Raw genomic sequence first — 25,333 nt, 5'->3', positions numbered from 1 at the left:
CTTAGTTCAGGAATCTAAATTTTTCCCTCTACGACCCCTTCTTACTCCACTCCATTTTTTTTTTCCTATTGTGAATATCCTCAGTATTTGGATACCAAATCCAGTAGCTAATCTAAGTCGTCTTTGCTTTTTTGGTACCGCCTTGAAATCATCCTTTAACGTTTCATTGTATGCACGATCGGCATCTTCTCGAGGCAACAACGCGGTCCCTAAGTCTCCAGCTAGAGTTACAGATGCTCCTAAGAGTCTATACGTGCGTCCGGACGAAGCCCGGCGCAAGAGCACCGGGCTGCTTTTTTTTTTTTTTTTCCTTTGGAGCGTGCGCACCAAGAAAGACAAAGGTGGGGAAAGTGACCAAGCAGTCATCCAGGCGCATGCCCGTCCCCAGCTCGCCCCAGCCCGGGGATGCTCCCGGCGGGGAAGTGGGTGTGGCCTGACCCGGAGCGGCAGAAACCCAATCCGACCGAGTGGGCTCGGCCCCTCCCTCCGCACGATTGGTTCGCGCTCAGTGTTGTGGGGCGGGGAAAGGAAGAGATGTGGGCGGGGGGGGAGCGGATGGTGAAGAAAGGAAGCCGTCTAGTTCTGCGCAAGCGCAAGCGAGCGACCAGCAGGGGGCGCGAAAGAGCGTAGGGGAGTGTGGAAGCCCTGATGCGCTGGCGAGCGCGAGCTGGGTCGCCAGCCTTGACGCCTGCGCCGTGGCCCTCCGGGCCCCGCGCGCGGCGGGCGGGTGCCCGGTGCGCCTGCGCAGTAGGCGGCAGCGGCAGGGGGAGGTGGAGGCCGTAGAGCGGCAGCGGCAGCAGCGGGTCCCGGGACTGAGGCAGCAGCGGGGGCGGCGGCAGGCGGAAGCTGAGGTGACGAAGGCAGCGGCGGCGGCGGCCGTTTCCCTCACGGTGGCGGAGACCAAGGCGGCGGCGGCGGACGGGGAGCGGCCCGGCCCCGGCCCCCTGCTCGTTGGCTGTGGCAGGGCCGCCGTGGGGCCGGCCCGGCTCCCGCCCCCGGCGGCTCCCCCTCCGGCTCCTCCCCCGGGGAGACGCCGGGGGCCTGGCCCGGCCCGGACTCAGACCGCCGCTGCAGCCGCCGCCGGGGCAGTCGGAGGCGGCGGCGGCGGCGCCATGGGCGGCCTGGCCTCCGGGGGGGACGTGGAGCCGGGACTGCCCGTCGAGGTGCGCGGCTCCAACGGGGCCTTCTACAAGGTGAGGCGGCGCTCCGGCCGGGGACACCCGTGTGCGGCCCCCTCCCCCCGCCGGGGCGGGGGCCGGTGGGGCGGGATCGCGTTTCGGGAGCCAAGTCCTGACCCCGCGAGCCCCGGACCCACGCTCCCGTCCGCAGCCCTCCTGGGGGGGACCTCTGCAAGTGAGCCCCCTTTCCTCCGATTTTCGCTCCCTCTATTAATTACACTTGCTTTTAACCACCCCCACTCCCCAACCCCCACTCCGTCTTGGAGAGAATGAACATCGGGGCATTATTGTGCTCGGATCGGCACCCGGTCGTTCCCCCCACCCCACCCCACCCCACCACCAGGAGACCCCATTTCCCCAGCTTCTCGTTGACTTTTCTTGTTTCCCTAGTAGAAGACATACCTTAAACCTTCATCACATCCCCCCACCCCGCACGGTCCAAGCACATGGAGAATTCTCTTTATTCCTCCCTATTACCCTCTTGGGAAGGCCGTCCCATATTAGATCCTTTTATCTTCCTCCGAGAGGCCTCTGCCTCCTGGCTCTGCAGGACTCACCCCACTTTCCTGCTGTATTTCTGCTCCCAACCCAAGGAGAAACGGTCAAAATCCATTGATGACATTTGCTATCGTTGACCTCAGCAACTCTGGGTTGTTGTACCAGTCAAGTTGCCTCCTAGCCGTAAGGTGGCATCTTTCCCCCAAGTCTCTCACTCCAGCCCTTTATCCCAAGGCTGGCTGGTCTGCCATTCCAGGAGGGTGCATTTCTTTTTTGTATCTCACTTTGACTTCAGCTATCTTTAGATCATTCCTATAGTTTCTTCCTCTGGAGCAGGGTGAGCTTCACCTTCCTAATCACATGAAGAGATCTTCTGAGGGATTGCCACTTGGAGAAGACTTCTGGTCAACTCTCAGTTTGGGAATCTGATAGCTTTTTTTTTTTTTTTTTTTAAGAAGGGGATTTATCTTTAAAGGATCCTTGTTTACATCCACTTTTGCCTTGCCCAGGATGTGGTTCCTTAGAACTCCTTTTGCTACCACCATTTTTATTCTGAAACCATTTTCTAGGATATTGTTTTCCCCTTTGGATTAAGCCAGAGGGAGACCCCTTCTTGCCTCTCAGGAATTTTTCTTTGTGTAACTGTTATTTTTGATCCTCTTTAGATTTTATGCCTGGAATCATCCCAGAGATTTTTCTCATTCCTGTCTTCTTTCATTTTACCCTGAGGAGCAAGAGCAGGGATATCTTCTTATCACATGGGAGGGAGAGTCCCCTCTCTTTTTCTTTCAGGCCTTTCCTCCTGTAAAAGACCTCTGCATCTTCGTGCCCTTGGAAATGACTTTCTCCAACTCTATCCTAGAAACTGGAACAGAAGTCCTGTAACTGTAAGGGTCTTGTCTTTGCCCTTAGAGTGGAAGGTTTCTGCCCTGGCTTCAGTTGATAAGTTGAGTGTAGTGATTTTTTACCCACCCTAAATGCTTATCGATTTCTGCCTGGCTTCCCTCACCAAATTTCATTCTATTCAGAGCCTGTGGCAACACTTATCTCTTTATTTTAGATTATCCTGTCAGCCTTAGTCTTTGGTTTTTTATCCTAAACTTGTGTATCCCCCAGGAACCACCTTATTCCATGTCTGAAGGAAGTTCCCAACTGACCCCTTCTGTCGTTTTTTTCTGCATACTTTTCTAACTCAAGACTTTTTCTTCTAGCCTGCCTCCATAGTGTTTCTGTTTTCTTGGCAGAAGTCTCTAATTCCTTTCTGATTCTGATAGAGTATGCTTGTCTCTTGTATCCCTTTTCTTCAAATTTGCGTACCTTTGTTGAAATACCCTTCCTTGTAAGATTTTAGCCCCATTTTCCCCAGTATCTTGTTCTTCATTTGGGTCTCTCCCACCCCGAATTCTGGGTTTGAAGAAAAATGACTCTAAAATTGAGATAATGATACTTGCTTTTTTCTAAGAAGCATAGGTACCAAGCATTGCTGGGAAAGATTGGTATCCAGTTCAGATGAACTGTGTGAGACTGGGGACACATTTCTCTTTACACATACAAGTGTCTAACAGAAAATCTCTCAATCTTTCCCTTTACCCCGTGGGCTATGACAATGATAGACTTGGGTGAATTAGGGACAGGATGCTTTGAATCAGAGTTTGGAGTTGAGCTGAAAGCCAGGTGATGTGGATTTTGTGTTCTGGCCATGTTAGCATTTTCTGCCTCATGGGTCAGTTAAAAACAACAATAAATTCCTAAATTCAGACTAATCTTTCTTCAACTTTCAGTGCCATATAGATACTTATCCATTCTGACCTTGCTGCTGATTTAATATTCATGACTCAGCAAACTTTGGTGTGGGTCAAGGAATGTTTACATTGCTTCTAGAACTATAAATTTGGGGAGGCCCCTTTCTCCTGTCTCAGAATTGGGTCCTGTTTTTGATCATCTTCCACGATAGCACTGCACATGTCAGATCTGGAATATAAGTTATCCTGTAGCTATCCCACCAACTCTTCATTTTCTCCGGTACCTAAAAGTGTTTTAGTCTCTAGGTTGTACTCTCCTCATGAAATATCTGTTCACCTTTCAGGGCACAATCAGCCAACGTTCCAGACCTTGCCTGGATGTCCACATTCCTCTTCCTGTCTTAAGGAATACAGCATCCCCAGCTTCAAGCTGTGGTTTTTATCCAGACCCCTCCTGTTTTTCTCCCAGAACCCCCTCCTTTCTTTTGAGAGTCCAGGACTAGAAGATAGGGTAGAGGTGGGGAATAATTTTCTATCTTATTTAAGGAAACAAGTATCTAGAACGCTTGGGTACTCTTCCTCTTTCTGGTCCTAAGCCCTTTAAGCCAAAGCCGGGATATGCTGCAGCCACTGAATTGAGTCATTCTTTGGATCTAGTTGGCTTTCTAGAGATTGATTCACCTGCTCCTGCTCTCACCTGCTTATCTCTCACTTTCTACCACTGGTATCTTTGGAGGAAAAAAATGGATGATGTGGGTGAAGTTAACATGAGTTTGGGAAGAAAACTTGTTCTGGTGAGTATTTGAAGGAAAAAGACCCTAGAAGTTTAAGATTGTGTGGTGTTTGGTTGAACTGCTGAGTAATGTGAGGGGAAACTCCATTCTGAGCTATTTCTGCCTTGGGGACAGATAGTGGTAGCTAGGAAAAACAGGGTGGTAGTGCTACCTCTCCCTGAGGGCTAACCCTAACATGTTGGGGGAGAATGGGATTAGAACCATGGGAATATCCTTTGCGAAGAAGTATATCTAGGAGCGGGAATCTCTTCTTAAAGGAGGCAGACAAGTGATTCTCTTCTATCTCCTCCATGCTTTTTATCTCATCCCTAAAATGTTTTGAGAAGAGCTAATCCTCTCTTAAACTATTTTTCAAGTTTAGGGACAGACATTTTGGATAAAGAATTGGATAAAGAAAAAAAAAGAATTGGATAAAGACAGAAGGAGCTAGGTAAAATGTTTCTAGAAATCCACACAGACCCTCACAGAGGGAGAAAAGAAAAGGAAAGTGATGCTGTTAGGAGGGGAGGGTGGAGGATGCTCAAGGAGCTGAGAACCCAAGGGGGAAGAAGGACTCAGGCAAACAGTGAGGAGTGAAAATGCCTCAGAAGACTCGTGTGTGGAATAGCAAGCTTGGGTATAGGTGGAGCTGTACAAAGAGTGGAGAAAACATGGGGAATGGCAGAGAAAACGAAAGCACAGCTGAGCAGAAGGGCAGGCACCAGGAGGACCAGATGCCTTGGGCAGTAGTAAAGCTCTGCATAGTGAGGCGCCGCAACAAGATCTGATCCCAAAAGAAGAGAAGGATGGCCAGCTGGTATCAAAGAATGAAATCTGAGTTTTGGTTTTCCCACCGTAAGGAAACAGCAGTATAGTAAATGTTTACGTTCAACCAGTTCATTGAGGTGGTAATGATAGAAGTGTGCATTTTCGGTGTTTTCTCTCCTAAGCTCAGCTGTTACGCATAGCTGCAGAGTTCAGGAATGGTTCTTGTGTGTTAGACTTTTTGAAATCCCTAAATTTTTTTAAAAAGATTTATTTATTTGAGGCAGGGAAGGGCAGAGAGAATTTCAAACAGACTTACTGCAGACTCCCCGTTAAGTGTGGTGCCTAAAGCCCGGCTCGAGCCTACCACCCCAAGACCATGACCTGAGCCAAAATCAAGGGACAGACACTCAACCCATTGAGCCACCCAGGCGCGCCAACCCCTAGTTCTTTGTTAACAGTTTTATTGAGGAATAAATATTGAAGTGCATATGTTCGAAGTATAAACTGAGAGGTTTTGACTTAGATACCAGTCTACATATCTATATAGATACGTGTCAAACCATTACCACAATCAAGATATTTCCATCACTCCCAGTTCTTTCAACCACCAATCTGCTTTCTGTCTGTTGGTAATATGTTAATTTGCACTTCCCTGATTTTTGACAAAAGCAAAAAGGCAATTCAGTCGAGAAAGGGTAGTCTTTTCAACAAATAGTGCTCAACCGGACTGTCCACGGGTAAAAAATGAACTCTGCATATCTTGCACCATGTACAAAGTTTAACTCAGAGCAGATCATAGATCTAAATGTAAAATAAAAACTACAAAACTTAGGACGCCTGAGTGGCTCAGCGGTTGAGCGCCTGCCTTTCTTTGGCTCCGGGGATGATCCCAGATTCCCCGGTTCAAGTCCCGCATCGGGCTCTTTGCATGGAGCCTGCTTCTCCCTCTGCCTGTGTTTCTGCCTCTCTCTCTCTCATGAATAAATAAATCTTTTTTAGAAAAAAAGAAAAAAAAACCTACAAAACTTGTAGAAGAAATAGGTGAAAGCTTTGGGTGTTGGATTGAGCAAAATTTTCTCAGGAAACCAAAAGCTCAGTTAGAAAAGAGCAAATTGATAAATTGGACTTTCAAAAACAACAATCCCTAATTTTGAATATGTGAAAATTAGAGAAGGTAGAAAAATTGGGAGCATAGGATTGAACATAGAGCTTGCCTGTCTTTGTTGAGATAGTAGGAAGTGGACCAGCTATTCAGTCATCCCTGTTCCTCTCCCAAGTCATGGTCTCAATTTGGGGTGTGGGGGTCTTACCCTTTTCAGATTCGTAGCAGCGTGTCATAGTCTAGCATTCAGAAATCTCACATATCCTAAGTCCTGATTTCTCCTTCTATAAATTGTGTTCATCCTTTTGAACTTCAACAGTGTTCCAAGAATTCACTTAGGACCCAGGCACGAAGGCACCGAGTTTGCTCAGGTCTCTTGCTGCGTTGGGGAGCTATACCCTTTTCTCTCTTGGCAGATCCTGATGTCCTCTAGGTGTTCCAGGACAGCCTCACACTGTCTCATGGGATATTCTTAGCCTTGCTGAGTATTGTTGGTATTTTAATTGAACTCTGGCAAGTTGCTCAGCACAACAGGAGGCAGATAGATAGGGAGGCCCCTGTGGGAATTATAGTAGACCCATCAGTCTCCAGGCTGTTCTTATGCAGGTGATGTTTTCCCCTTCTGTGTCATTTGTCTCATCTTATTTGTGGATTTTGCCAGTTGTCTTTCCATGTCAGTGTCATTTCTTTTGTCCCTGCCTCAACTTCATATTCTTGCCCCAGTCCCCAGTACAGGTAAGTTTTTCTGGTCCTATCTTTAAATTTCTTGTGTCTCTATCTAAAACTCTAGGTAACCGTCTCTTTTCCCTTGATGGTAGTAAATTGTCGTTTTCTTTCTTTCTTTCTTTCTTTCTTTCTTTCTTTCTTTCTTTCTTTCTTTCTTTCTCTCTTTCTTTTTTCCCTTCCCTTCCCTTCCCTTCCCTTCCTTTTCTTTTCTTTTCTTTTCTTTTCTTTTCTTTTCTTTTCTTTTCTTTTCTTTTCTTTTCTTTTCTTTTCTTTCTTTTCTTTTCTTTTCTTTTCTTTTCACTTTGTTCTAAAATCCATTCTAGGGCTTTGTGAAGGATGTCCATGAAGACTCTGTCACCATCTTCTTTGAAAACAAGTAAGACCTTGGGAATAGAGAATCCAGCATACTAGGTCCTAGAAGGAGAGTGGAGAAGAGGGGGCGGCTGAGTCCTATGAGGCATGTAATAGGTGGGGGAGAGCCAGGGGTGTGGGTGGTCAACTTATATAGACCCCAGGAGAGGAATGGGCTGAAATGTGTGTGTGTGGGGGGGGAAACGGTTGACCTAGTATTTGGATTCTAGCAGGAGACAGAAGATACAGTGGAGCAGGGCTTAGAATTTAGCCTCTAATCACCAGAGAAGGTGGGAACTGCCCAGCAGAGGCAGTAACCCCTTCCTGAAGAAATAGCAACATGATCCCAAATAGCTTTCATGTCACGGTTTCCCTTGCAGCTGGCAGAGCGAGAGACAGATTCCTTTTGGGGATGTCCGGCTCCCACCTCCAGCTGACTATAATAAAGAGATCACGGAGGGGGACGAGGTGGAGGTAAGAGCCAGGGCTCCACCCCTTCTAAATGTCACTTTTTCCAGGATTCTGTGGTCTCCCTTGCCCTGAGACCAGTATCCCAGGCTCTCCTCTGGTTGGTTCACTCTCCTCCCTCTGAAACCCAGCCCAGTAGGCTGTGGAAGAGAGAAGTGCACCAGCTCCCTTTCCCTGTTGTGATCAAACTCAGGGAGCTTCCCAGTTTCAGGGGAGTTACTTTCCCGTTATGGTGACAGCACCCTCTGGGCTTTTAATTAGCTCCTTCCTCGTGTCTCCTTTGTTGTGGTATAATGTGCTTCCCAGGGTCTGAAAGTTGCGTTCATGATGTTTTCATTTTTTAATTTTTTTTCGTTCGTGATGTTTTTAGCTGGGCCTCAGTATCTCTTTATTTTCGGCTCCAGGTTTATTCTCGAGCCAATGAGCAGGAACCTTGCGGCTGGTGGCTGGCCCGGGTGCGGATGATGAAGGGAGATGTGAGTGATGGGAAGCACGGACCATAGTCACAGAAAAGGGGGGGGACAGACGCTCAGGTCATCCACACTTGTTTCTTCCTTTCTGCCAGTTCTACGTCATCGAATACGCTGCCTGTGATGCCACTTACAATGAGATTGTCACCCTGGAACGGCTCCGGCCAGTTAATCCCAATCCCCTTGCAACCAAAGGCAGCTTCTTCAAGGTTACCATGGCTGTGCCTGAGGATCTGAGAGAGGCGTGAGTCAGGGACATCGGGATGGGGGCTCCGTTGACAGTCCTCCTGTTGGCCCACCTTTCTCCCAGGCCCCTCTTATTTTTGTTTATTTGTTTTTAAAGATTTATTTATTTATTTATGGGGTGGGGAGAGAGAGAGGCAGAGACACAGGCAGAGGGAGGAGCAGGCTCCATGCCGGGAGCCCGATGTGGGACTTGATCCCGGGGCTCCAGGACTGTGCCCTGGGCCAAAGGCAGGTGCCAAACCACTGAGCCACCCAGGGATCCCTCCCAGGCCCTTCTTGTACTGTCAGTCTTCCTCGTCCTCCCCCATCCTTCCTCATCTCATTTTTGTCATCCCCATCTCTCTGAACCTCTGAACTGCACACTGTGCCCACTGAGCACTATTCTCTTCCTTGGCAGCTGCTCCAATGAAAATGTCCATAAAGAGTTCAAGAAAGCGTTGGGAGCGAACTGCATCTTTCTCAACATCACAAATAGTGAGCTCTTCATTCTGGTGAGTTATTTGACCTGACTTAAAACGTAAACCCTCTCAGTGATTTTTTTTTTTTCCTCCCCTTTTAACTCCTTTGCAGAAAGGAAGGGGCTCAGATGTGCTTCTGTTTATTTGTCAAAGAAGACTTTTTGTATGGCTCCTGACCCCTGCGGGCCCAGGCCATGTTTCCTGAGTCTTCCCTCACGTATGACCTTAAGTTTTTTTTTTTTTTTAAGCCTGGCCATCCTTTTGCAGTCTGGACCTTCCCTTGCATATTTGGGCTCTGAAAAAATAGACTATACGATTCTCACCCCTCCCTCTGCCTAAAATCACTTCTCTTAGGTACCCTGATAATAGTAGGCCCTTGTGAAACTGATAGTGATTTTTCTCTTCTCTCATTTCATTTCTTAACTCCTGTCCTTTTCCAGAGACTGAGGCATCCTGGTTCCCAGTCCTGGGTCTTCCCCGTTGTGTATTCAAAGTCAGTTTCAATGATTTTGTCCATTGGTTTCTTCCCAGTCAACTACAGAAGCCCCTGTGAAGCGGGCGTCTCTACTGGGTGACATGCATTTTCGAAGCCTGCGCACCAAACTCCTGCTCATGTCCCGCAATGAGGAGGCTACCAAGCACCTGGAAGTAAGTTTAGGCCTCACTTCATACTGCTGAATGGTATTGTTATCATCCTGCCTTCCCATCCCATCCTCCCCCCATGCTCTTGTGTTTACAGAACAAAAAGACTAAGGTCTTTCTGGGCCATTAAACCTGGGTCTGCTATTTTTTCCCAGACTCCTCCAGATGGCAGAGCTTCATCATGTTATAATAGTACAGTTGTTTTCATTTTTTTCTTAACCATGGGACCCTTTGATCAAGTGAAGTTTTACTTGAAAACACAATGCCTAAAACAGATCAGAGAAGCTCTGCCTAAGTAGAAGAAGGGAGTGTGACCCGGACCTCCACTGGCCTCCCCCAGATCACCTCTGGGAATCAAACGGCTTTGCAGGGTCTATTTGAGAACCATTTGTATTCTGGAAGGACCACTGTCAAATATTGACCTTTGGCAAATCATTTGATTTCACTGAGCTTTATCTGTGTGACAATGAGGTGTTTAGACTAAAATATTTCAACAAGGTCTTTTTGAGTTCTGATATCTTAGGATGGTCAGATTCCCTTTGCTTAGGTGCCATACCATCCTATACAAATAGTGTGTGTGTGCACATCCATTCCGTTTATCAATAGAACTGATCTTTTTGGTAGGCTTTTCTCCGAGCCTGTGCACATTGTGAATCATAGTGGTCTGTCACTTCTCCAGGGATGCTACTCAGGGCACTGGCAGAACTTCACCATTACCCCCAGATGATACAAATTATGTCTGCTCAAGTTCCCAACGAGCAGATTCCCTGGTGACAAAAGGTAGACTTCAACTCTTCTTAGGACCTGGTTGTATTGATCAGTGTGGTAAAGAGTGCCAGATATGGGGCGCCTGGGTGGCTCAGTTGGTTGAGTGTCCAACTCTTGATTTTGGCTCAGGTCACGATCTCAGGGTTGTGAGATCGAGCCCTGAGTTGGGACTCCGTGCTCAGCACAGAGCCTGCTCAAGATTCTTTCTTTTCCTTTCCGCCCTCACTTTTTCTTTCTCTCAAATAAATAGTCTTTGAAAAAGATAGTTAAGTTGGCCGTACATGTAGTCTTGTTTTTGAGAGATCTTGTTTTTCTTCTTTTTTTCTGTTTTGTTTATTAAATTATCTTGAAATAATTGTCTGCATAAAGGAAAAACATAGTATATTAGGTACACTTGTACCCGTCAGGCAGTTTAAGAATAAAACTCTTGGCAAACTTCTAGAGAACATTTGTAAATCATCGTAGAGCCTCTCCTTTCCTCCCTAATGCAGTTATTTTGAATACCCAGCGTGGTCCCTTTTTGTCCATCCCCTTCTTGCCTGAGGTAAGTCCTTGCCATAATACAGTCCCACCCATCTTGGAAGTAGGATGTAGTGGACTGGGATCAGGAATGACCCCTTTCAAATAGCTTTCCTGTTTGGTGCTTCTACCTAGGACTTCCTCTTCCAGAACCTTCCATGTCTTTCTGCCCTTGTGCCCAGGTATCTGAGGACTGATGGAGAGAGGAAGTGGTAGTGTGGTTTCCATAGCTCTTTATATGCTTTCTCAGCCTCTTGCTTTCTACTCAGTTTTTTGGGTTTTATTTTGGGAGTTGATATTAGTTTGGTCAGAGTAATTGTTCCTTACTCTTACATTTACCTTGTGAAAGAGCCTTTCACACCAGCCTTAATTAATCCTTCTGATAGTCTGGGAGTGGGATGAGTCAGGTGGAACAGTTCAGCAGATGACAGAACAGAGACACTGAGTGTATTGTGTTTTTTTTTTTTTTTTTTTTTTTTAAAGATTTTACTTATTTATTCATGAGAGACGCAGAGAGAGAACCAGAGACACAGGCTGGGGGAGAAGCAGGCTCCCTGCAGGGAGCCCCATGTGGGACTTAATGCTAGGACCCCAGAATCACGCCCTGAGTTGAAGGCTCAACCGCTAAGCCACCCAGGTGCCCCGAGGGTGTGTTGTGTTTAGCGTCACATAACCAGATAGTGTCAGAGCCAAATCCTGAACTGTGGTGGCTCCCAGCCCAAACCCTGCCCTCGTTTACCTCCCTCACCCCCACCCCAAGCCATTGGTGTTCGCCAGGTAGGAGTGGAATGGCTGGTTCCTGAATTCTCCATACAGGTCCCAGGGGTCTGTGGATCCAAGGTGGTTCTGGCTTGCTTTCACATATTTTTGTCTGCTTAAGTCCTGCAGAGTGTTAGGGACCCGGGACAGGTGTCTGGGGTTCCGCTGCCACAAACCCCACTGTGCCTTTTCATTTCAGACAAGTAAGCAGTTGGCGGCGGCCTTCCAGGAGGAGTTCACGGTGCGAGAGGACCTGATGGGACTGGCAATTGGGACTCATGGTGCCAACATCCAGCAGGCCCGAAAAGTACCTGGGGTTACTGCCATTGAGTTGGGTGAAGAGACCTGCACTTTCCGCATCTATGGGGAGGTCAGCAAAAGACAGCTGCTCTTTAGGTCCCTTGGGGGTCGAGAGAGGAGAGTGTGTGATGAAAAAGAAATCTGAATCCTGTGGATCTCCCTCCTTGACTTTGGTGGCAGTGCACTTTCCCAAAGGCAGAGAGTGGCAGGAAAATGAGTGTCTGGGTAACAACTCCCTACTCCTCTCCCTGTAGACTCCTGAGGCGTGTCGACAGGCCCGAAGCTACCTTGAGTTTTCTGAGGACTCTGTGCAAGTGCCCAGGAACCTTGTTGGTAAGTTGAGGGTGTGTACGTGTAGGAGAGAGTACAGGGTGGGAGGAGGGAGATTCCCAAAAGCTGTTCTGGGCTCAGCACCTCAGTTTTCACAAGGAAACTTCAGTCTGTCATAGGAGTGACAAGAACGGAAGAACAGGGCAGCCCTGGTGGCTCAGCAGTTTAGCGCCGCCTTCAGCCCAGGGTGTGATCCTGGAGACCTGGGATTGAGTCCCACATCGGGCTCCCTGCATGGAGCCTGCTTCTCCCTCTGCCTCTCTCTCATGAATGAATAAAATCTTAAAAAAAAAAAGAATGGAAGAACAGATTCCTAGGGATTATAGTATTTTGTCCCGTGAAAACTCCCCTGAAACTTAGAAGAAGGAGAATAAATTGAACAGAATCCAAATGTAGAAGTTGATTTTATCTTCTCTGTTTTTACTCTTCTTTCTTTCCTTCATTTCTTAAAAAAATGTTCTAATTCCTCCTTTATCCATTCAGGCAAAGTGATTGGAAAGAACGGGAAAGTGATTCAGGAGATTGTGGATAAATCTGGTGTGGTGAGGGTTCGAGTAGAAGGTGATAATGACAAGAAGAACCCGAGGGAGGAGGTATGGGGCAGCTGCATCTAGAAATTGGTTTCCAGAAGGAGATGGGATTGTTCTTGAAGCCCTTCTCTGTGGGCTGGGATTTCTAGGGTGGAAGATGGGAGTTCCCAAGCGGTAGAGGATGGGAGCTTCTGTTTCCCCATAGTAGATGCAGAGCCCAGATGATCCCACACAGTGAGCTTCCATAGGAGAGGGTGGAGTCAGTACGTGTGTTGACTGTCCTGCTAACACCACCCCCCTCTGCTCTCCAGGGGATGGTTCCTTTCATATTCGTGGGCACCCGGGAGAGTATTAGCAACGCCCAGGCCCTGCTGGAGTACCATCTCTCGTACCTGCAGGTACCCGAGCCGGGAGCCAGGGCCCAGAGGGTGTGGGTGTAGCAGGGAGGCTAAGGTGCTGGTGGATAAGTTAGGAACTGTGGTGCCAGTTTGTCTCTGAGGAGAACAAAAACCACTGAGTGCAAATTGGGGGCTGTGGGGTTGGGTCCCGTAATTTTCCTGTTCAGCCAATGTCTCTCTTGGTTACTGAGCGTTTCGGTATGTAGGGGCGGTCAGGGCAAAGAAGCCTGAGTGAAGGAGCCTGTTCATCCGTCTTACATTTATTCCTCCTTCTGTACCTTTCTCCGTCTTCTGCCCAACCAGGAGGTGGAGCAGCTTCGCTTGGAGAGGCTGCAGATTGATGAGCAGCTTCGGCAGATTGGGCTGGGCTTTCGCCCTCCTGGGAGCGGGCGGGGCAGCGGTGGCAGTGACAAGGCTGGGTATACCACGGACGAGAGCTCCTCCTCTTCCCTCCACACCACGCGGACCTATGGGGGCAGCTACGGGGGCCGGGGCCGGGGCCGGAGGACAGGCGGTCCTGCCTATGGTGAGACGCCACAGGTCTTGTGGGGGAGAGGTGCAGGTCTGGGGGCAATCTCTAGGACAGGGTGACACATGGAAGATGGGACTGACTGGGGGGGCTGAAGCCAGGGCGGGTGGGTAACCCTGACTGAAGCCCTCTGCACCCTGCAGGCCCCAGCTCAGACCCATCCACAGCTTCTGAGACCGAGTCAGAGAAGAGGGAGGAGCCCAGCCGAGCTGGGCCAGGTGACCGGGATCCCCCAACACGCGGGGAAGAAAGCCGGAGGCGGCCAATTGGGGGCCGGGGTAGGGGACCCCCCCCTGCCCCCCGGCCCAGCACAAGATACAACGCTTCATCTATCAGCTCAGGTACTGCTGTCAGCTGGGGTTGTGGATGCAGGCCAGACGGACAGGGGACAGACCCCTGTAACAACCTCTTCCTCCTCTGACCAGTGCTAAAAGATCCAGACAGTAACCCCTACAGCCTACTGGACACATCTGAACCGGAGCCCCCAGTTGATTCTGAGCCTGGGGAACCCCCCCCAGCAAGTGCCAGGCGCCGCCGCTCCCGCCGCCGCCGCACAGATGAGGACAGGACCGTCATGGATGGGGGCCTGGAGTCCGATGGGCCCAGTATGACTGAGAATGGCCTGGGTAAGGGCTGCTCCGGGGGTCTGAAAGGTTCAAGCTGGGCAGTAATCGAGGTGTGGACGTGAGATGCACCACTTGAGTTTTCTCTGCCCCACAGAAGATGAATCGAGACCCCAGCGTCGGAACCGGAGCCGCCGCCGCCGTAACCGTGGAAACCGGACGGATGGCTCCATCAGTGGAGACCGTCAGCCAGGTCAGCCAACACTGGGTGCTGGCATCATTCCTCAGATCTGGGGGACTGGGTGCCCTGTGCCAGGCAGTGGGGCTGCGTGGGTGTCTAGGGGCTGGACACCTACTTCCTCCTGAAACCGTCCTCTGCCTTCCCCAGTGACCGTGGCCGACTATATCTCCCGAGCAGAGTCTCAGAGCCGCCAGCGGCCCCCCCTGGAACGCACTAAACCCTCAGAGGACTCTCTTTCAGAACAGAAGGTAGGCAGGCCGGGTGGGATGGACCCCACGGCGTTTTCCTCCTAGGGCAGGGGGCACAGGGGGTGCAGGGAATTCACGGACAAGGCTATGTCAGATGGAGTTTGGGCTGCGTGTGCAGCGGGAAAGGTTGGGCTCGGACTGTCTGGGTTCCCTAAAAGTCCCCAGTCAGGGCTGGGGTGCCAGCCAGCCGCCTAGAGCCCAAGGCTGGGGGCGGGGAGGGCATTAACCTGAATTTCCACTTACCGATTCCTTCCTTCCTCTTCTTTTCCACTCTCCCCTCAGGGTGACTCTGTCAGCAAGCTTCCTAAGGGCCCCTCAGAGAATGGGGAGCTCTCAGCGCCCCTGGAGTTGGGTAGTTTGGTGAATGGGGTTTCATAAACCCTCCAGCCCTCATCCCTCCCTTCTCCATCTCGCTTGCTGCCCAACACCATGGCCCTCACAGGCCCGACTGACCTGCGCTGGAGCTGCTCTTTATCAAGGGGGTGGGGGGTGGCACAGCAGCTTGGGTCCCCCCTCAGCCTCCAGGAGCTTGTGGAGGGGTGTGTAACAGGGTCATACCCCCTTCCTCTTGTCCGCCCTACCCCCAGGGTGAGGGGAGCCTCTCTCCTTCCCCATCAGACTGGATGTGCCTTTATCCTCTAATGCCCCAATCTCTCTGAACACCCCCGTTCTCCGCCTGCTGGTGCGGGGTGCTCCTTGACCCACCCAGATTTGACAGTTCAGGGGGGCTCCCCTGCTATCCCTCCTCCCATCCTGTACCCCCCATTTCTGGGGCCTCATCACTGTGGAAGACGGGGATAGTAAGGGTCTAAGTGGGTGGGAGGCATGGGGAAGGTTTTGGAGTAGAACCAGGGGTGTGTGTGAAGGGGGGTGACAAGGTCCCCCGGGGGAGGGGGACCAAACTTGTCTGGTGGATGAGAAGGCGTATTTATTTTTCACTGTACAGTATTTAAAAAGAGAATAAAAAAATCCAAATGGCTCCATGGTTCCTGCACCTTCCTTGTGCCCACTTGGGTTGTTTAGTTTCTCTAGGATTGACCTGCCTCTGCCTAGGCCCTTGTTGGCTGCTTCTCTGGGCTGGCTGCTTTGGGAATTCCTGGCATTCCTGTGTCCCCAGGGCCCAGGTCCCTTCCTAGTCCAGAACACAGTGGCTGGTGGCCTGGGTCTTGTTGCCTGTCCCCTCCCCCAGGTGCAGGGCGGGCGGGCTGTCAAGGGAGCTGGGCCACTCCTCTACCCTGAGTCACGGTGGCTAGGTAGGGCTGCTCTGGGCTGGAGCTGTTCCTGCTAAGAGCCGAGAGCCAAGGCCGGCTGCCTAATCCGATTACTTGAGGCCTGGGGCTTGGGCCGGGCCTGGGGCAGAATGGGGAGCCAGGCTTCCACTGGCAGCCTTGCAGAGTTCGGTGTCCAGCTCTCCTTTCTGCTGGTTCTCTGCTCTGGACTCACCTACTCTGCTGACCACTCGGCCCCTGGTGGTGGGATTGGGAGTGGGGGTGTCCCGGGGCCCCTGGCTCCCTACCTTCAGACTGAGGTTGCAGATACCACCTGCCGTGGAGAAACCAAGGTTTGGGGCTGGAGTTGGGAGGGCCTAAATTTTCTCACCTGGAGAAAGGGGCTGAATCACCACCTAAGCACCTGCTGGGATGACTCAGGAAGCAAAAATGGTCCGTCTTCTGACTGTCTTGGCCCAGGGGCAGGTCAGGGGTTTGAGGAGCAATAGGCACCAGAAAAAGATTTGGGGTAGGGGTGGGGTGTTCTGACTTCCTCCTGGTTCAATTGTGACCCTGAGGGCTTTTGATTCCCCTGTGCTTGATCCCATTGTGCAAAGGAATTGACTTTAAATTGCCAAAGCTCAAGAAGGGAGGGGAAGGCGTTCAGAGCTTCTCTGGCTGGAAGGCTTGACTTCTGGGTCCTGGGTGGGGAGGGGGCGTGGTGCCCCAAGGGGAGCGTTGGGGGCTGGGGAGAACAGGACACCTGGGTTTGCCTAAGGGAGGGGGACGTTGGCGCCCTTAAGGAGGCGCGGTCTGCTGGGAGGGAGTGGGGAGGAGTCTGGTTAAAAGCTGTTCCCGGGTCTGGCCCACCCGCCAGCCACAGACGCTGAGGCCAGGTGAGAGGGGCCGTGGCGCCCGAGCCCGGGACCGCTCCGGAGACCGAGCGCGCCTCGGTGGAAGGCCACCTGGGTTTGGAGGACCTCGCGGCATCCAGGACCCAAGTGCAACCTGCCCGGTGCGCCGGACCAGGCAGCGGATTCGGCACCGGCTCTCCAAAGTGCCTGATTTGTTGGGAGCAGGGGCTCCGTTCTAAGGCCTCTGAACTTGGGGACACCTACTTTTTAAGGACACGATTTGTCTGGAACGACTCCAGACTAGAAAGACACTTCCGTTTTAAGGACACCGGTTTGGGCATCCACGCTCCACTTTAGAGGGGAGGGCGTGTAGGACGGCCTCTCAGGGCTTCCCTCCACCCCCCACCCTCCCCATGGCGCTTCCTGGCTCTTCCCACGATCAGGCCTGGAGCCTGGCGCCTCTTGCTCCCCCGGCCCCGACCACCTCGTCCTCGGGCTGCCAGGAACGGGAGGGTGCTGGGAGCCCAGGGGTCCCTGGGGCGCTCCCGCTGGAGAAGGTGAAGCGGCCCATGAACGCGTTTATGGTGTGGAGCTCCGCCCAGCGCCGCCAGATGGCGCAGCAGAACCCAAAGATGCACAACTCGGAGATTTCCAAGCGCCTGGGCGCGCAGTGGAAGCTGCTGGGCGAGGACGAGAAGCGGCCCTTCGTGGAGGAGGCCAAGCGGCTCCGGGCCCGGCACCTGCGCGACTACCCCGACTACAAGTACCGGCCTCGACGCAAGACCAAGAGCTCGGGCGCCGGGCCACCACACTTCGGCCAGGGAGGCGGTGGCGTGGCTGGCGGCGGGCCCCTCTGGGGGCCCGGACTCATGACCACCCAAGGCAGCAGGGGCTTTGGGTACCAGCCACCCAACTACTCGACAGCCTACCTGCCTGGCGGATACGGGTGAGTGCCCAGGAAGCAAGTGGAGGGGCTGCAGGGAACCCCCACCCCCACCCAGTGCCCCACTAGGGTGGGAGCTTTCTGGGGGCCCAGGGTTTCCACGGAGGGCGTCTCCATCCCAGCCTGGCAGCAGCGGCCCCTCAGGATCAAACTACAGACCCTCTGGATGTGATTGTGCTCTAGTTACCTGAATTTCCCGTTTCCTCCCTGCTCCTGGCCCTCCTGTGACCCGGCTCCCTCTCCCAACCCTCGGGGCAAGGAGAGGCCAGGCCCAACTCTACCCCTTCCTGGCCTGCCGCCCCAAAAGAGGAAAACAGGCACAGCACGCAAGCCTGCTGGGGAGCGTGCCTCAACAGGGCATGGCTGCGGCACTGCTCTTAAGCCCTTAGTCCTGGGGTCTGGTTCTGAACCTGCGTTGCCCAGTGGGCCCGGCTAGGGGCTGGGAGAAGAGTTCTACTGTTTGCCAGAGTGGGGCCCACCCACCCCCACTTGTGAATGGGGGCCCTGCTGACCCCTCCCGCCCCGAGATGGGCTCTAACTCCAGTGTCTCTCTCTTTGCAGCTCTTCCCACTGTAAACCAGAGGCCTCCTCGCCGTGCTCCCTCCCTCAGAGTAACCCTAGGCTCCAGGGAGAGCTGCTCCCTCACTTCAGCCCCTATCTGCCCCCGGGCTCGCCCACTCCGTACAACGCCCCCCTGTCAGGGGCCCCCATGCCCCTGACCCACCTCTAACCCTTGTGGACATGGACCTCCCAGGAAGGGCTCCCTTCTCCTCCTCCTTCACCCAGAACCTCCCACCCCCACCCCAGGCTGCAAACCTTTCTTTAGAACTCAATGTTCCTCCAGTACTGAGGAAGCCTGTGCTCTGGTGTCTGCCCTGCCCCCAAAACACAACACACTTCTTTTTTGTAGGACGAACACAGTTTTTACTATTAAACCACGTCTCAGAGTCTTTATTCCCCCATCTCTGTTCCACCCTCCCCTCGCTGCAGCAGGAACCAGCAGTCTCCGCTCCCTTCCGCCTGGACCTGCCAGAGCAGGAACCTCCTCACCCCACCCTGGGGCCCTACCTGAGTCACTCTGTCTCCTGCCCCCCACCCAGCAGTGGGGTCCTGGAGACGGTCCCAACCAGGTTCGGGGAGGGAGGCGGCCACACGCCTACCACCCGCCCCCATTCCTTCCACTGGTCAGGCCCTGGGGAAGACGGGTAGCACAGGGCAAACTCTCACCCCAGAATACCTAAGTAGCTGGGAACTGCTGCCAAAAGAGGAATCTCTGCCAAATGATGAAACGAGTTCATCGTACACGCAGGGGACTGTGCACACTAGGTGTCAGTCTGAAAATCTCCCCTGCCCCCTTCCCCCCAGGATCGCGTTCCCACTAAAACCCTGACTCACTAATTCACAATTGTAGAGGAATGAATGATAAATCCTGCCAGCTGACTGGTTTGGATGGGAAGGACCCAGAGGGCGGGTGGATAACTCGAAATGGGGAGTGTGCTATAGTAGCCAGCTCTGCCCTACTGCTTTTTCTTCTCGTGGGGAGCCTTTGCGTTCCAGTAGTACAGCAGCTGGGCGGCGATGAGGCCATTGCAGAGGGAAGAGACCACGAAGGTTCCGGCCATGAGGGGGTCTCCAGTCTCCTAGGTGAGAGGCAGCCGGTGGGGGGGGGGGTCACTTCCACACAGCCCAAAGTGCTCAGAGGGAGCAGCCTGAAGTCCCCGGCTGAGCCAGGACGGGATTTTAGCGCCCTCTAGAGGGGAGAAGGTGAGCTCACCTGAATGGAGGTGAAGATTCTGGCCAAGGAGCCCCCAAAGAGCAGAAAGACTGTGATGGCTGAGAGCTGGCCTGTGTGCCCGTTCTGGTAGTTCGTTGCTGCCTGGATCAGCTGGGGAAGAAATCAAGAACCTTTGTTCTGTTATCTGAACTCTTCCATGTTCCCGCCACAGACTTCCCATCGCCCTCTGTCCAACACCCCCATACCTGGGGCTCCCACTCTGCTCCTCATCCAGTCCCCACCTCACTCCCTCTGCCCAGCATCCTTCCTTCCTTCCTTCCAGTACTCACCCGCCCCACTACCACAGCAGGCACATTGGAGGCCTGGAGCAGGGTGATTACGGCCTGCGGTGTCAGTGGTGACAGGAGCGCAAGCAGGACCAGCGCATAGCAGGCTAAGAAAGTGACACCTGGGGGCCAAGGAGGTAAGGAGCCCTGGTCAGCCTCTCCCACTCCTCTGGCTTCCCAGAGCCAAAGTTCCCCATCAGGGCCCCCAAGAGCCACACCCTGCTCTCGGGTAAACCCCGGCACCTTTCATAGTTTGTCCTCTGTAGTGCAGGACCAGGAAGCAGATGGTGACTGTCTGGAACAGCAGGAACAGAGCTTCACCCCAAGAGCTGCAGAGTCAAGAGTTGGGAGGAAGAAAGGCGGGCCTGGAAAGGGGCAGGGAAAGCCTCCATGGCCCGTCCATCTGGGGACACAGTTCTCTGACGCCCTCCTCAGCCCCCACCTGTCTAGATCCCGGGCACCCCTGGGATGCTCTCCTCATCACGTCCACAGGTGATGGCCAGATTTCCAGAAAGGCTTAAATAAGCCCTCTCCCCTGCCTCACCCTAAATCCCACTTGCGAGCATTCACCCTTGGGGATTGAGGGTAGGCTCCCCTCACCTGAAGGGGAAGTTGTTGGTGATGCTGTAGACCATGGTCCCCGTCAGTGCCACTAGTTCTAGCATCACTGACTGAAGGCTCAGCCCTTCGGCGCTCTTGGCTTTCAGGATTTTAAACACCTGGGGCAATTTTACTAGAGAAAGGACGAGAAAGGCAGAGGTAAGGAGCCCACATCCCTTGGGAGCCCCACACAACAGCCATGGGGCAGACTGGGAAGCATGTCACCTCGACTGGTTAAGAGACCCACCCCATTTCTGGTATCTCAGCCCTCCACCTGAAGACAGGGTACATACCCAGAAGTGACCCGGCCACAATGCCCAGACCCAGGCTCTTGCTGAGAAGAATCTTGAGGCAGGGGACTGAAAAGAGAAAGCGGAGTAAACACAAAAGCAGCCCCTGGAACCCAGCTCAGGGCTAAAGGCTTTTCAGGCTGCTGGGGGTTGCTGCTGCTCCCTAAGACCTGGGCAAACCCAAACAAGGAAGATCAGGGCTGTCCGATGGCAGGTGAAAAGGCCAGGGGGCCTTCCTGCCCCAAATCCTATCACTGTCAGGTGACTTTTCCAAAATAGACGGATTTACGTCTAAACTCCTTGACTTCCGAGGCTTTCCATTGCTTCTCTGCAGAAAGCTGGGCAATGCCCAGGAGACCTCCCATCCTTTCCCCTCTGAGCAACCCAGGCGCTCCACTTCGCGTGTGTTGCCCGTCCAAGGACAGGCCTCCTGCTCCCTCGTGCCCGAACTCCTGGCCCCTGCTCGGGGGCTTGCTGGGAGGCCCTGGTACACCCCTCCAGCCCAGCGAGAGTCATGAATGCGACCCAGACAGGTGCACAGTGGGAGAGTGGGGGGCCGGGAAGAGACTGGGCCTGACGTCTGCGGTGGGCTTTGTGTGGACCTGCCTCGCAGACGGAGGCCGGCAAGCAAGTCATCCCAGGATTAGACCACCAGCAAATGCTGAGGGCGGAGGGCGCCTCTGCAGATGCCCCCGAAGCCTAAATTCATCAGATGCCTTGGAGTAAGCGCGGGTTTGCTCAAGGTCTACTAATCTATTAAAGACCGTAACGACCTGGTCAGATTTTAACTTCGTTTTGTGCAGTCTGTGTCTTTCCACCTTTCACGATCACCAAGAAGTAATGATGCCGCCGCCCTCTCCCGGCCTCCCGCTCAAACATGGCGAGCCCCCTCTATGGACGCCGAGGCACTTCCGCCCCCCGCCGCAGGGATTTCCGCCCGGCACGGCGTGGCAGGGGTCGCCACCGTCCGGCCCGCAGTCCCGCCCCCCTGATGGCCCGAGGGCGCTCGGGCAGAACTTTTGACAAAGATACCGAATAAAGCTCACCGTGAAGCAAGTCCCACTGGACGAAAATTTGGTCGTAGCATTTCTCAGGTAAGAGAAGCGGTACAAGCGCTCGTTTGAGCAGGCCCTCCTCCTCGGCCGCCATGTTGCAAAGCTAGCTTCCGCCCGTCTCTCCGGGCCGCCATGGAGCGACGCTGCGCATGCGCGCCCTGGCCTTTTACACCCCCACCCCCACCCCCGCCCGGCCCTCTTTTCCTCGCTCTTTCTTCACGCCACCCCACCCCGTAAAATAGATCTCGTGCAGCGACCACGTTTCGGAAGCGCCCTGCCAGCTCGAGTCTTACGGCATGCTGAGGCGGCGCGCCTGCGCAGTTCCATTTCTCGCGCCTTTGTTTATGCTTCCAGTTCGGAGGCAACCCCGCGCCTCCTACCTCTCTATCCGCTCCTTCTGTGCGGCGCCATCTTGTCTTCCCCAGCCGGCTCCACCTTGTTCGAAGTTGAGAGACGAGGAGCATGGGTGTCCGCAAGGGCTTTGGGTGGGGGCGCCATGGCTCCCTATCTCCTGTTGTCTGGGCGGCTCCAGAGGGAAGGACAGCGTGCGCCAGGCAGTCCCCCGGAGGCGCCGAGCTCCACGCAGCCCCGTGTTCCTCCCTCCTGGCTGTCTGCGCCCGCAGCTGCTGAGCCGGGAGGGTGAAGCAGAGGCGATGGCGGTGAGAAGGCGAGCCCCCAGGCCCGAGGGTTCTGTCCTTCCCACCCGCCGGCCCCTCCGCCTTGTGCGGCCCTGAGCAAGCACATCAGCAGCGCCCCCCCCCCCCCCCCGCCGCCCCGTAAGGAAAGGCCGCTGGGGATTTGTGACCCCAGCTCCCAGCCATTCCGGTGACCCCATGCCATCAGCAAGGTCTCACGGGCTGCCCGCCGGGTGCGGACCGCGGCTGTCTGGGAGACCCTTTGGCTGTCTGGGAGACCCTTTCTAGATCCTGGACGCCGGCTGCCCTGGGGGTGCCACCCACTCCCACCGCAGGGGAGGGGGGCGGGCTGGAGGCAGGCGGCTCCTGGGAGCGCCCGCGTGATAGGGGGTGGAGGTCAGAGTCTGCTGCTGCTGCAGCCCGTGGCAGAAATAGAAGTATCCCTGGACACGGGCACCGTGTTCGTGTTGCCAAGGAGCTCCCACACAGCCTTCGGAAAGGAAGTGACCCAGGTGTGACCTTCCCCGAACACTCCTCGGCTACTGCTACCTGCTGCACTTGTATTTGTGAAACTGGTTTGGAGGGCCTGGGGAAATGAAGCAGCCAGAGGCCCCAGAAAAAGAGGAAGGGGGATGCGGCAGATTTCGACACCAGCTGTGGCAGGCTCTAGGGAACGGGGTCACAGAGCATAGGATGGTGTCCATTTCTCTTCACCTGCTTATTGTCTGGCTCCCTGAGACCCTACCATGGAAGGTGCAGAAAGGCATGTGACAAGACAGCTTTTAGTCCTGGCAAGAATGGGGAAATCCGAAGACAGTGTTTCGAGCAGGTTTTATTATGCTGGGGATGGGGGAGGAGAACTATGTCATGTTTATGACCCTTTCTCTCTCCTGCATCCCTTCAGATGGCATTAGTTCTATTTTTGTTCCAGAAGACTGAGAAGGAAGGTAACTTTGTTTCTGAGTCAGTTGGGTGATGAGAATGCCCCCCCCCCCCCCCCCCGCCAAGCTTGATACTGGTATCAAGGATGGGGACATGCTCAGAGGGGCTGGTAGGTGGGTGGGCGTCTCCTGATAATGCAGAATGTAACCAGCGCCAGGGCGAGGAGGCCGAGTGAGATCACGCCGACGATGAGGGGCAGCAGGTTGAAGTGTTCGCTGGGACAAGAGAAACCTGGCAGAAAGGGAGGGCGGGCAGGCATCAGGGTGGTGGTGGGGCACAGGTGGGAGGAGGATGGGAGGAAGGCGTGGGGGGGACATGGGGAAGTAGAGTGATGAGTGCCCTCGAAGCTCCTAGGGAAAGAGGGCAGAGTCCTGCTGAGGAAGTAGGGCAGTTGCCCTAAAGCTACAAGGCTGAGAGAGAAAGGAAAGTTCAAGATCTCATAAAGGAGGCGGGTGGCCGTCAGAGCAGTGGGAGCCTTCTAGGAGGGAGGACTAGTTCTTACTTGGCCCAAAGGCCCCTGAAGGGGGCAGCTGAGCAGCCTGCAGCTTCAGGTGGAGCAGGTCAAGGCGCAGAGCTGGCGTAAGAAGGATGCTTGCATTTCTGCAGCTGAAGCTCTGGCCCAGGGGGGCTTGGAGAGCTCGGAGGGATGCGTTCTGACCTGAGAATGTCCACTCTGAAAGAGCGAGGAAGGGTCAGCTCTGGAGCCTTGTCCCCGCCACCCCGATTTAGATCCCCTTTCAGGAGCCCGGACATTCAGGGCAAGCGACCCGAGGGCGGGTGACTCACGCGCCGCCTGCGGAAAGGACACGTTGTACTGCAGAGCCAGGTAGTCGAGGTAGACTGAACCCTGCTGCGGCTCCTGCGAAGGCGACCAGGAAGGCTGAGAGTGGCCGGAGCCCCCAGCACAGCAAAGGGTGGGGGGATAGGGGGACACGAGGGGGCCGGGGTGGGGAGGTACCTGTGTGAACCCGAAGCTGAGCTGCCCGAAAGGGAAGGAGAGAAGCAGATGGGGGCGGGCCCCGTCACAGTCCCCCCAGGGCTTGGTACTGTTGGGGTTCAGCACCGAGATGCCCCAGGCCTGTAGCGGTTAAAAAGAGGTTTTGAAGGCTGCAGCCGCCCGGGGTTCCCTGTTTCCTCCATCCCCTCCCTGCGTGCCCCCTTCTCTCTTCTTCCTTCTGCAGTGCGGTGAGCGACCTCACCCCTGCCCCCACGGGTGGCTCTACCTGGCCTCCGGCCTGGGTTGGGTACACAACCCCGATCTGAATCCGGGCTTGGAGCCGGGCGCAGGGCTGGGAACCCGTAGTCCAAGTGTAGTCTCCTATGGCGTCCTGGGGGCCAGGGCCGGGACTGGGAGGTGGTGGCCTTGGCCCTGGCCCCGGCTGGGTGTAGCTGGTGGAGGTGTGGGGTTTGCCGGTGCCCGTGGTGCCCGTGGTGTTGCTTGTGCTGTTGCTCGTGGTTGGGTGAATGGTGGTGTTTCTGTGCCCCGGGGTTGTCGGGGCCTGGTGAGTGGTGGTGTTGGGCGCATGGCTGGTGGTCTCCGCGGTGGTGGTGCTGTGGCTGGTGGTCCCAGGGCTTCCTGTGCTCTCTGTAGCCGTAGGGGTCACCGTGAAGGAGGGCAGCAGGGTGGCCGACTTTTTATGGGGACAGTCGCTCCGGGTCCCCTGGGCTTGGAGCAGAGGGGAGGGTTGGTTAGCAATGGGGCAGTGTCCCCCTGAGCCCCTTCCCCTCGGGCCCCCCCTTACCTGCTAGCAGCCCCACCAAGGCCCCCAAGAAAAACACGGCTGGCCTCATAACCGATCGGCCTCACCCCAGTCGGTGCGGGACGGTGTGTTCAACACCAGCCTGTAGCCTCTGCCTTCTTTTGGAAGAGGAATTAAGTGTCTGACTTCCTGTGGCAGCCCAGTCCACCCCCAGCCTGACTCAGGCACCTCAGCCCCAGCCACCAATCACTTAGTCATTGAACCCGTCACCAAGTGAGGGGATGGGTCACCAGCCTCAATATCACAGGTAGATGCGGAGTTTGGGGACAGTTGGTCCTTGCGGACCTACTTGTCTACTTCAGCCTGTTTGGTGGGCCGGAGGGGTTACAGAACCAGCGGGGAACAGCACCCCACCCCTTGCTTATGTCCTCCAGTTCT

General features: G+C 54.1%; 4 protein-coding genes across 7 annotated transcripts; 2 read left to right on the top strand and 2 right to left on the bottom strand.

Annotated features, from left to right (window-relative positions):
• Nucleotides 1-779: 779 nt before the first annotated feature.
• FXR2 (FMR1 autosomal homolog 2) lies at nucleotides 780-15,586 on the top strand. Of its 4 annotated transcripts, none has more exons than XM_038536710.1 (17): nucleotides 780-1,193; nucleotides 7,111-7,163; nucleotides 7,519-7,612; nucleotides 8,011-8,082; nucleotides 8,172-8,320; nucleotides 8,720-8,813; nucleotides 9,312-9,428; nucleotides 11,668-11,838; nucleotides 12,023-12,101; nucleotides 12,582-12,691; nucleotides 12,940-13,026; nucleotides 13,330-13,552; nucleotides 13,699-13,896; nucleotides 13,981-14,181; nucleotides 14,276-14,371; nucleotides 14,507-14,607; nucleotides 14,890-15,586. In XM_038536710.1, the coding sequence occupies exons 1-17, from the start codon at nucleotides 1,113-1,115 to the stop codon at nucleotides 14,983-14,985; spliced, it is 2,022 nt and encodes a 673-aa protein (XP_038392638.1). In that variant the 5' UTR covers nucleotides 780-1,112; the 3' UTR covers nucleotides 14,986-15,586. The 4 variants fall into 4 exon arrangements, with proteins under 4 accessions (XP_038392638.1, XP_038392640.1, XP_038392637.1 ...); XM_038536712.1 differs by lacking the exon at nucleotides 780-1,193 and adding an exon at nucleotides 4,171-4,212; XM_038536709.1 differs by lacking the exon at nucleotides 780-1,193 and adding an exon at nucleotides 5,052-6,796.
• Nucleotides 15,587-16,677: 1,091 nt separating this feature from the next.
• Nucleotides 16,678-18,522, top strand: SOX15 (SRY-box transcription factor 15). The gene is made up of 2 exons (XM_038536708.1): nucleotides 16,678-17,615; nucleotides 18,174-18,522. The coding sequence occupies exons 1-2, from the start codon at nucleotides 17,083-17,085 to the stop codon at nucleotides 18,340-18,342; spliced, it is 702 nt and encodes a 233-aa protein (XP_038392636.1). The 5' UTR covers nucleotides 16,678-17,082; the 3' UTR covers nucleotides 18,343-18,522.
• MPDU1 (mannose-P-dolichol utilization defect 1) lies at nucleotides 18,513-21,770 on the bottom strand. Its single transcript, XM_038536707.1, has 7 exons — nucleotides 21,610-21,770; nucleotides 20,567-20,632; nucleotides 20,274-20,406; nucleotides 19,917-20,002; nucleotides 19,677-19,795; nucleotides 19,387-19,497; nucleotides 18,513-19,252 (listed from the first exon to the last, which is right to left on the bottom strand). Exons 1-7 carry the CDS (start codon nucleotides 21,710-21,712, stop codon nucleotides 19,130-19,132), a joined length of 741 nt encoding a protein of 246 aa, XP_038392635.1. The 5' UTR covers nucleotides 21,713-21,770; the 3' UTR covers nucleotides 18,513-19,129.
• Nucleotides 21,771-23,065: 1,295 nt separating this feature from the next.
• Nucleotides 23,066-25,311, bottom strand: CD68 (CD68 molecule). The gene is made up of 6 exons (XM_038536706.1): nucleotides 24,938-25,311; nucleotides 24,419-24,861; nucleotides 24,154-24,273; nucleotides 23,982-24,054; nucleotides 23,698-23,868; nucleotides 23,066-23,426 (listed from the first exon to the last, which is right to left on the bottom strand). The coding sequence occupies exons 1-6, from the start codon at nucleotides 24,984-24,986 to the stop codon at nucleotides 23,293-23,295; spliced, it is 990 nt and encodes a 329-aa protein (XP_038392634.1). The 5' UTR covers nucleotides 24,987-25,311; the 3' UTR covers nucleotides 23,066-23,292.
• Between the last annotated feature and the right edge of the window lie 22 nt (nucleotides 25,312-25,333).

The sequence above is a fragment of the Canis lupus genome, chromosome 5 (assembly GCF_011100685.1).
Source record: "Canis lupus familiaris isolate Mischka breed German Shepherd chromosome 5, alternate assembly UU_Cfam_GSD_1.0, whole genome shotgun sequence".
Classification (NCBI taxonomy): domain Eukaryota; kingdom Metazoa; phylum Chordata; class Mammalia; order Carnivora; family Canidae; genus Canis; species Canis lupus.
The sequence above is the reverse complement of the archived record's forward strand: the minus strand, read 5'-3'. Positions and strand labels throughout refer to the sequence as shown.